This window comes from Pseudophryne corroboree, chromosome 8, assembly GCF_028390025.1.
Source record: "Pseudophryne corroboree isolate aPseCor3 chromosome 8, aPseCor3.hap2, whole genome shotgun sequence".
Taxonomy (NCBI): domain Eukaryota; kingdom Metazoa; phylum Chordata; class Amphibia; order Anura; family Myobatrachidae; genus Pseudophryne; species Pseudophryne corroboree.
In genome coordinates this window covers 239408831-239420142 of record NC_086451.1, presented here as the reverse complement: position 1 = coordinate 239420142, position 11312 = coordinate 239408831, and the positions used below count along the sequence as shown (strand labels likewise).

Here is an 11312-nt window from a genome sequence, read left to right as displayed (position 1 = left end):
AATTGATCTGCCAAATATGAATTTGCCAGGTTCCTTACCTATGTGAATTCCCTTCCATACCTGAGTATCTGATTTTCACGTTCAAGTAGTCGATTTACGAGGTATGTGTTGTAGTACCCAGTTATATAAATTTGTCCTCATTAATACCCCTTTCACACCGCAGCTTGTACCCGGTAATTTGCCGTTTTTACTGGCTTCCTAAACGGTTCGAGCTGCGATGTGAAAGGGTCACCTTCAATTTACCGTTTACAAAATACCGGTATTTTGAAGCGGTAATAAAGCAGGGTCCTACCCGTTTCAGACCCGTTTAATTGTGCAGTGTGAAAGGGTCTGAAATGGTATTTGCAAGCCCCAGAAGGTGATAGGCTGTCTCCATGTGTGATCTCACCAGGCAGAAGCAGGAAATAAACATTTAAAATGACAACCACTGTTTTGTATAGGTGAAATGGGTTCAGTGTGAAAGGTACCAAAACGGTAATGAAATGGTAATATACTGGTTACAACATGCAATGTGAAGGGGGTTTAACTGCTCAGACCCGTTTTAAGAACCGTTTATAGAACCGTTTCAAAAGCAGGATTTGTGATGTGAAAGCAGCATGTGTGTAATACTCTATAGTTAACAACTAAGAAGTATAAATAAAATATTTTTCAATTAGGCTTGACTGACCACACATTATATCCCTTTCTTCAAGAATTTTTTAACAAGTTGTTGAGTTGTTTTATCCATTCAATGACAATACTTACCAGTCAGTTGAGGTATGTTCTAAGATGTGATCATGATACTTCATGATGTTTTTTGTCATTGTTCTTCCTTTTTCTTTTCTTTTTGCTCTGTTATGCCATGTCCTGCATGTTCTTTTATTGTGATATGTTCCTCTTTTAGAATTTGTGATCTTTTGATTATACATGAGTACAATGTATTGATAAGTTCTCCTACAATTGTAGATGTTCCCTGATGAAGTCTTGGAATAAGACGAAACGCATTGGATTATCTTTCTATTTTTTGTGATGTTACCTCTGAATGTAAAGTAAGGAGAAGGAGGAGACTGTAGAGATTCAACTACAATTGTCCTCAATGCTTTAAAATCAATCTGTGTGAAGAGCTGAGATAAATATACCACACTTCTTTTGTATGAATACAGACATTGATTTTGTTTTTACAATAATAAAACTTTTTATGATGGAACATGTCACCATTATGTTTTAATGTATAAGTTGTGAAACCGACTAAGGGTTTTTATATATATTATTGGGAGTTGATATGACCCCTTGGTGCCAATTCTTCTATTGTCACATATATATATATATATATATATATATATATATATACACACACACACACACACACACACACACACACACACACACACACACAGTGTATATATACATATATATATATATATATATACACACAGCATATATATATATAAACAAAAAGATTCCCTTTTGGCCGCACTAACATCCAATATTTGAGCTGCACCTTTAAGGTAACCCCCTGCTACCTGCTAGTGCAGGTTAGAGTAACGAATGGATAAAGATGGGTACCTTAGATGGGCTAATATCTTGCAAATGGTCAATCAATGTTACAATATTATAAAAATTGGAAACTTAGCATCACATTGGATACCTGAAAATTTATTTCTGGTATAAAAACAGTGGTAATAAAATAAAAAAAATGTAAAAACATGATACAAACAATGCATGTCATTCTACATACACAGTAACGTTCATAACCTGTCTTGTCTTGTATCAAAAGGATGCTTTTTTTAGCTATCACCTCACCCTTACGGGTGTTACATTAGCTCTTTAGGTGAAATCCGCTTTTAACGGTACAGGTGATTATACAATAGATCCAAGAACAGGTCTTCCTGGGATAAACAACCATAAATACAAAATGTTCCAACTGGTGAAAACAGACTAAGGGGTATATTCAATTGAAGTCGAAGGGGTTCCGACCTATTCAATCCCCGGCTTTTTTATCCGACAAGTCGGGGAATTCAACTTGTCAGAAAGCACGTGGAAAGGCGGAGTAGCTGTCGATCTGAATGCTTCTGTTGGAAACTGGGCCAAATCCGACAGGTTTTGGCCCCCTTTCCAACCACCTCAATCCAACTTTAAAAAAAGTCGGGTGGGGCACCACCGCCACTCACGGCAGGGTCCTCCCAGCTCCAGCAAGCGAGGTCTCGCTTGCTGAAGCCGGGTGGATGTTGCTGTGAGGTCTGGCGGTGGTGCCCCATCCTCCGGCTACTGCTGTAGCCGCTGCTCTCCCCTGTCTCCCCGCTGCTCTCTGCACCCTCATCTCCATCTGACTTTTTTTTTTTTATCGGATTGAGATGGTCATTGAATAGGTCCTAACGGATCCATTCCGATAAATTCATGTCGGAATGGATTCGACTTGAATTGAATATAACCCTAAGGGGGTAATTCAGATCTGATCGTAGCAGCAATTTTGTTAGCAGTTGGGCAAAACCATGTGCACTGTAGGTGTGCCAGATGTAACATGTGCAGAGAGAGTCCGATTTGGGTGGGTTATTTTGTTTCTGTGCATAGTAAATACTGTCTGCTTTATTTTTACACTGCAATTTGAACACACCCCACCCAAATCTAACTCTCTCTGCACATGTTATATCTGCACACCCCGCAGTGCACATGGTTTTGCCCGTCTGCCTACAAATTTGCTGCTACGATCAGGTCTGAATTATCCCCTAAATCACTTGTGCTGTGTGTATCTCCCTCTGTTCAGCAGTCATTATAATGGTTGTTTATCCCAGGAAGACCTAATCGGCTTATTAGAGCATATTTGGGGATCCAGAATAAAAGATACGCAAGTGCGCAGCCAACAGCAGCAGGTATGAGGAAGGTCAAATCCTCAAATAAAAACTATACCGTAAAAAGAAATATATACCAGCGCTGGCTGAACAAATTGATACAAAGATGGCTTGCTTCATGTATAAAATCCAAAACAATTTATTAACATATTTTATGTAAAGCAATTAAAAAGAAAGGAATTCCTATAACCACTAGGTGGCAGTATAGATTAAGATTGTCTTATCTGGATAAACTGATTAAATGATTTTTCACTCTCATATAGTAGCAATGTCAATTCCTTAGGGCTAGGACAGTCTCCCAAAGTGCATTCACTGTATTAGGTAGATAGTTACCGGATCCACAAAACGATGTGCATCAGCATTAGGACAAGTCCATTTAAAGCTGCAGATGTGGATCAAACCAGTTAGGTGCAAATTGTCCAGTGATGGGAGAGGAGTCCAATTGTTGCCGGAGGACGACAGAAATCTCGTGGGTTAATTCAGAGAGTGGAGTCCAGATAAATATGGAATAAGCTCAACGCGTTTCACTGGTATAAGTGTAATCCAGCTTCCTCAGGAGCATAAATCCCATAAGCATTGGGTGCTCTATTTATACCCTTCTTAATGATTCAATAAGCACCACCTGTTTAATCACTAGAATACATAGAAGCAAACCATCCAAAAAAATAGCATAAAAACCTCACAATCAAGATCATAATAATAATATCTATTAATAAAATGAATATCATCTAAAAACGAGTATTATAACCCTGTTTATTAAGAAAGAACGTCTAATAGTATCAGTGTCCTAGCCCTAAGGAATTGACATTGCTACTATATGAGAGTGAAAAATCACTTAATCAGTTTATCCAGATAAGACAATCTTAATCTATATTGCCACCTAGTGGTTATAGGAATTCCTTTCTTTTTAATTGCTTTACATAAAATATGTTGATAAATTGTTTTGGATTTTATACATGAAGCAAGCCATCTTTGGGGATCCAACCTGTTCTGAGATTACTAATCTTCGTTCAGAGTAGATTTTACAGACCATTATGAACCATACCCCTGATGAAGTCCTGAAGGGACAAAACACGTGGGATTGTTCTCGGATCTATTGTATAATCACCTTTACCGTTAAAAGCTGAAATTACCATCAAAAGCAGATTTCCACTGACTCACTTCTCCACACTTTTCACTGCTTCATGAATAGACCCCATAGTGTGGAAAATAACACAAGAATCTATAAATATAAAAATGGACCTTTGTATGTTCCAGCATAACTCTGCAATGCCTGTAGCAATTTACACCAAACGGGGGGCAAGACACCCCTAGCACCCCTGGGGGTGGGAAGGGGGTGACATGTAAAAATTCATAGTTTTCAGGCATAACTCTGGAATGCCTGGAGCAATTTACACCAAACTTGGTACACATATGTCTTACAATATGGAAAAAAATACTGTGGGGGCAAGACACCCCTAGCACCCCTATGGGTGGGGGTAAGAAGGGGGTGACATGTAAACATCCATAGTTTTCAGCATAACTCTGGAATGCCTGGAGCAATTTACACAGAGGCACACATGGGTAGCGGCAGAGGCACCCACGTGTAAGGGCAGAGGCACCACAGGTAGGGGCAGAGGTACACACAGGTAGGGGCAGAGGTACACACAGGTAGAGGCACTCATATGTGTGGGCAGAGGCACCCACGGGTGGGGGCAGAGGCACACGTGGGTAGGGGCAGAGGCACACATGGGTAGGGGCAGAGGCACCCACGTGTAAGGGCAGAGGCACCACAGGTAGGGGCAGAGGTACACACAGGTAGAGGCACTCATATGTGAGGGCAGAGGCACCCATGGGTGGGGGCAGAGGCACACATGGGTAGGGGCAGAGGCACCCACGTGTAAAGGCAGAGGCACATATGGGTAGGTGCAGAGGAACCCGCAGGTAAGGATAGAGGCACACACGGGTAGGGGCAGAGGCACCCACAGGTAAGGATAGAGGTACACATGGGTAGGTGCATAGACATATGCGTAGGAGCAGAGGCACCTACGGGTAAGGGCAGACGCACACACGGATGGGGCGGAGGTATACTTTCGTTTTTAAACTTAGCAAGGAGACCTAGGGCCCTTTGACATAGATTCAGCCTGTAAACATTACATATTTAACATATAGTGGGCGGAGCTTGGCCTGTCGTCCCAGCATTTACAGCACTGAGCAGGGCATCATCAGAGGCGGGACGGGGCAGAGAGGGAGGCGGATTATTCTCCTCAGCACCAGCATTTTGACAGCATCAATCCGGGGAAGGCCATAAATGCGGTCTGACAAAGGCATTATTCCTTAAATTCCGTAGCGAAGCATGGGTATTAAGCTACTGTAGTTTCTTATAAAAATGATTAAAAAGTACAATAGGAAAACTTTTACAGTATCATTATATACACAGTAACTCTTCTCACTAGTAGGTTCAGTCGGGATCAGTAGGATATACCGGCTGTATTTCATTGGGTGCCGGGATTGCGGCATCGGTATCCTGACAGCCAGGATCTCGACAGCCGTCAAATTGAATGCACTAACTTGTCAGCAACACAACTAATTAAGATGATAAGGAAAAATGACTCCTGGTTAGGCGGTCCTTAGCCCACCACTGATGTGCCTGAGCAGGTGTCAGTTTGCGGATCAATTGCATGTCGGATTCTTCATATCCAGCACTATACAATCAGGATCTTCACTCACGGTGCAGAGTGGCTCAGTGTAATTGGGCTTCAAGTTGTCCACAGCTTCTTTGGATACTCCAAGCCACTCCTGTTGGAAAAAGGAATGTTAGGCTCAAATATTTTAAAAATATGATGCATCATACTTTCCGACTTTTTTTTCTTTCCTCATCAGGGGAAGTAAGGAGAGGAGATTCAGGTTGGCGGGGATGGGGTTGGGGCTGGACTATTCGCATCATTAGGCCCCCCTCCAGCTGCAATATGCAGTGAATCGTGCATATTTATATGGGAGGGGTAGGGCCTACCTGACATATTTACAATAGACCTGCATCACTGGGCTGCGCCCCCTCCTTGATGACTTTGGATTACTGGCATTTATCTCACCATTCTGCTAATTTCACTAGGAAGTGGGCGGGATGCATTAGGGGTGTCCACTCATCCATGGATATGTGGGACTATCCGATAAATCGGTTGTCTCCCGCAGGATCCAAATTTGTGTCTATATTGCAAGCATAAAATGCTCCCCAGCTTGACAGTGGCAGTAGTAAATGCTGAAGTTGCACTTCATAAATCATGCACAGGCTTTATTTAAAGGTGAGACCTGGATACAGTTATATAATTTGTTAGTACTGGGGATGTTATGGATCCATCTGATGTAGTTCCCCTGGACATGGTGAATGGGTTTACACTTTTGTCCAAATATGTGCTAAGAACTTCACTTATATTCCAAGTTTACTCTGTAAGAGTTTATCAGAATTATTTTGACTATCAGGATTCTTAGGGGCAGATGTATTAACCTGGAGAAGGCATAAGGAAGTGATAAACCAGTGATATGTGCAAGGTGATAAACGCACCAGCCAATCGGCTCCTAACTGTTAATTTACATATTGGAGCTGATTAGCTGGTGCGTTTATCACCTTGCACATATCACTGGTTTATCATTTCCTTATGCCTTCTCCAGGTTAATACATCTGCCCTTTAGTGCTTACAGAGGATCATTCAGATGTGGTTGGAGTTGCTATCACTGGTGCCTCCTTGGATACAGCAGTGATAGCTCTGTATGGAATGCAGCAGGAGGCGTCTAAAAGCAGGTGCCTCTTGCTGCAGTAGTGATCTGACCTGAATCCTAGGACGCAGCATTGGATCACTCACTCTCCATCAGGCGGCTTTGACACCCATGGAGACGCACAAGCTGCCGGTCACAGAGGCCCGGAAATCTTTGTGCAACCACAGAGATCCCTGGCCTGCCCTCCCCCCCCCCAAACGGCTGCAATCACTGACAGTCTGATGCCGTAGTGCCTCCGTCGTCTCAGGACCCGTTCGCACTTGCGCAGAATGGTTCCTGAGCATGTGCAAAGTACCAATAATCTCTACTTTGCTGCATGAACAGCAACTCCAACCACATCTAAATAACCTCCAGCACGGCCGCAATTATTGGGGGGCTAAGGGTTCACGTGCCCCAGGTGCCGGATTTGATAGGGTGCCGAGAACGCTGACTGCTCCCGCGGCTAGCTATTCCCCCCCCCCCCCGTCCGCAATCTCCTCCCGCCGCCGCAATCTCCTCCTGCCACCCTGTTATGTTAAGGGTCCCGCAGCTGCTGCAAGGCACCGACCGCCCACACCCCCCTCTGCCCAAACGCCCATCAGCGCCTCCTGCAAACACGCCTGCTGCCGGCCTGCTAGAGCCTCCCATACAGAAGGCGGCCATCTGAAGGGGAGAATTGGAGAAGACAGCCGGGTGACAAAGGTCATCCCCCTGAGCTGAGTCAAGTGAAGTGGGCAATGTGAGGGGGGTGGCCAGGCAGGAGAAGCAGCCTTTTATGTAAATGCAGTATATATATATATATATATATATATATATATATTATACTGTGTTTACGTATTACGTGTGTGTGGTATATATATATATATATATATATTATACTGTGTTTACGTATTACGTGTGTGTGGTATATATATATATATATATATATATATATATAGATGTCCACAGAGGTGGCGGGCGCACTCTCACAAATATATTCAAATTCTTTAGTTAATATCAACTGTTCTTTATTGTAGCCTCATAAATCGACGTTTCGATCCTTCCACAGGATCTTTTTCAAGAAAGGCAGTACGATATCTTTTATTCCATGGTATGCAATCATTAAACAATGCCTAAAAAGAATACAAAGATGAGAGAAGACTCAGCCTCCCAGGCCCCTTGATGATGGCAGAAAAACTATATGAACTGGGCTTCAATTACCCCATTCACATAGTGACTATAGTGTACAGTCAATCTAATTCTTATGATGCTCAATAAAACACCTTCAACCAAAGTGTGATTAGTCACCAAAGTGTTCAAGAAAGCCACCTTCGTCCCTGGAGCATAAGTTATACTTATCAACCAAAAAGTGCCTCACTATACCATTTGACCCACTGGTGGAAACACTATTGTAATAAAAACTCACACGGGAACCCGCGGTCACTTACAACGGGGCTTAAGAACGGAGTGACAGTGTCCAGGGCCGGAGAAATGCCAGCATCGTGGGGAGTCCTATAGCAACTGCATGTATAAAATAAAGACTATTAAACGACTCAAAGACTCCACAATTTCAAACAAGACGCAGGCAGGATCAATATGCTAATACCTATAGCGATCACAATCAAGGTGTAGTGTATCCTGGGGTCATAGTTGTTCACTGCAGCTGCTCAGCCCAACCTACTGAAACAATGTTTACTTTTCAGAGTGTGCAAATCTCACGACTCACCACAACATATGCACAAAAAACAGAGCTAAAAAACAGCGCTTACCGAGTGCTGGAACCTGCCATACTGTGTTTATACTGTATGTGTGTGTGTGTATATATATATATATACAAAAGATGTCCGTGTGTCTGTGCATGGAGAGACAGCACAAGTGTGGAAGTGTGCTCGGGTGCCATCAAGTAAAGTGTATACAGTCCACAGCAGGTTACCTGGCTTGTCAATGTTTCATTTATTCATATAAATTTTGTTTGAATTTGAAGTAATGAAACGTAGACAAGCTAGGAAAACCTGCTGCATACGGCTTACATTAGGATTCATGAGAGCCGCATCTCGTTTGATGAAATATATTTTATTTATATATATAAATATATATATATATATATATATATATATACACATATATACCTCTCCCTGCTCCGGCACTCTACAGCTTACGTTGTGAATACTGCGCCTGGTGCCCTCCTCAATACAGCCTATGCGGCTGCACAATACATATAGCTCCAATGACGGCACTCAGGTCTCCATACAAATGACAGTAAATGGCTTTCTGCATAAGTTCGATCTCTGTATTGACACTATCTAAGATCAGGGCCAGTTCTTGCCCTTGTGGGGCCCCGGGCAAAATATAGGGGCGTGGCTTCAAATGGGGGCATGGTCAGTTATGCCTCCATTTGTGCCCCCTGTAGCGCCGCTGAAAGAAAAAATAAAATAAAAAAAAGTATACTTACTATCCCCGTTCCTGATCCAGACCGCTGCAGACCTCCTCCGCCGGCGCCGCTCTTCTCTCCTCTCCTCGATCTATTGGAGAGACGTTATTACGTCTCTCCCATAGAACAGCATAGACACTAGAGGTCAATTATGACCCCTAGTGTCTGTGCCACTATGCTGTGCGGTGCGCGATGACGTCATCGCGCACCGCACAGCAAAGGTCCTCTCCATGAAGGGAAACTAAACCGAAACGTCTACTTTCCCTTCATGGAGAGGACCTTTGCTGTGCGGTGCTCGATGACGTCATCGCGCACCCCACAACAAAGGTCCTCTCCATGAAGGGAAACTAGACGCTACGCGTCTGGTTCCCTTCAAAGCGGGGGGCACAGCGGGGCACTGCGGGGGGCACAGCGGGGCACAGTGGCGGATCTTGCCATGGTGCAGCACCCTCCGGATGGTGCCGGCGCCCTCCGGAAGGCGGCACCCCAGGCAAAAGTCCTGCTTGCCCGTGGCAAGATCCGCTAATGTCTAAGATATATGAATGTATGATTTGAATTCTGCATCTTGATATAACTGTGATAAGTGCACACTACCTTTAATATGTCTATTAAACCTATTGGACATATGTGATAGCTGTAAACTTTGTTTATTGTATATATTATGTACACACTTTTTTTGTGATATGTTTTATTTTGTTACAACAGGTTGGAATTTTTTAAATTTTATTTATGAATTTTTTCTTACAATTTATTTAAAAAAAAATTTGGGGGGAGGGGAGGGCTAAATTACTGCCTTACCCCGGGTGCTGAAAATCCTAGTTTCAGTCCTGCCCCCAGAGTGTGCATTTGCCATTTTTCTGAGCGAATGGGGGCATGACGGTGACTTGATCATGGTGGCTGCGTGACATCACACACCGCCACCGCAATCACAAAGATGGCGGCAGGCCTCCTGCAGACGTAGCCAAGCTGCCCCGGCAGGAAGCAACCCTAATTTTTATGGTCAAGCAGAAATTGTGATGCGATCACAATTTCTGCTTGTTTGAGGTGGGGGGAGCGGCGGTCAGCATGCTGGGCAGAATTGCCCTGCGATCGACGGACCCCAGCATGCGATCACATTGATTGTAAATTCTGCTACTAGGAATCCAACCTGAACCAGGTCCTCTGTCCTTTCAACTTCAGTTCCTACAGATTTTTCAGAAACTATGTACCTGAAAGTCGCCTCTGTAGATATTGAAAAGAGCTTCAAATTTTCTCCCAGGGTTTGGAATTTGAGGAACAAGAATAAACCAAATCCTAATAAAAAAAAAAGGCTGAAATTAGGCACGACATACAGCAATAATTTATAAGAGACAATGAGAATGCAGGCATGACAATATAACAGTAGGAGCTACAGTATATGCTCCTACAAATAGCCTGCAGGCAACACTTCACAGAAACTCAAAGAAGCCATTACAGACCATCAGCAAAGGCAAAGCTACAAATAGCAAATTTCCCATAACTGGAATAATAAACATGGTTAAACATAATGCAAAAGAAATTCTTCACTCTGAGAAGAATAATTTGAAACCAACAGTAAGAGAATAACAAGTTGTTGTTACTTTGCTGTTGAGAACATGTTAAGCACTTACCTTTCCATCCTAATGAAGAGTAACAGAAGTAACAGCAACACACATGTTGAAATAATGGAGATAAGAACCGTTTTGGCAAGTTCTGTTAATGGCTGTCCATCTGAAACACAGGCATATGAGATTATATTAACAAAAATGAAATAAGATTGTAGACATGCAGAAAGCCACTAAAATGGAGAAAGAGAAACAATTTAGGATAGCTAGAATGTTCAGGTACTTTCAATATGGAAATTGATTGGAAAGCTTAGCAATACCCTGAAAAAAAAAAGATGTGGTGCCTGACATGCCTCCTGTGCAGTGAGGAGGCACTGTTTTCACTGATAGCAGCCATAACTGTTTGCACTCCAGAGTGATTTTGAAATTGAGATAATAATTTTAGGAGGATATAGGATAAAAATAGCATGCTTAAATAGAAAGTTGCTATATAAAGAAAATCCTTGTATTTGAGGTTTGTGAAAATTGACAGGCTTTTGTTTGCATTACTAAAGGCACAGACACATAGCGGTTTATGCAAGTTAGGCACAAAAAAAAGGAGCATTTTGCACTTTGGTAAAACCATGTTGCACTGCAGGTGGGATGGGGTGTGTCCTAGCCTAATCCTAAATTTCAGCGTAAAAAGCTACCCACTATTTGTTCACTACATCTAAAAGCAGCCAGTGTATTCCCGGCATGCATAGATAATTACACCACTTGCATTGCAACATGGTCTGTCCA

At 42.8% G+C, this 11312-nt stretch overlaps 1 protein-coding gene across 2 annotated transcripts in view; it reads right to left on the bottom strand.

Annotated features, from left to right (window-relative positions):
- Window positions 1–3775: 3775 nt before the first annotated feature.
- Window positions 3776–11312, bottom strand: part of IL2RG (interleukin 2 receptor subunit gamma) — a 157463-nt gene continuing 149926 nt past the window's right edge. For both annotated transcript variants that reach the window (XM_063935629.1, XM_063935628.1), the window contains exons 7-9: window positions 10599–10698; window positions 10179–10263; window positions 3776–5606 (exon numbers count right to left, since the gene is read on the bottom strand). In XM_063935629.1, coding sequence (XP_063791699.1) covers window positions 5481–5606; window positions 10179–10263; window positions 10599–10698 — 311 coding nt within the window. In that variant the 3' untranslated portion in view covers window positions 3776–5480. The remainder of the gene's footprint in view (window positions 5607–10178; window positions 10264–10598; window positions 10699–11312) is intronic.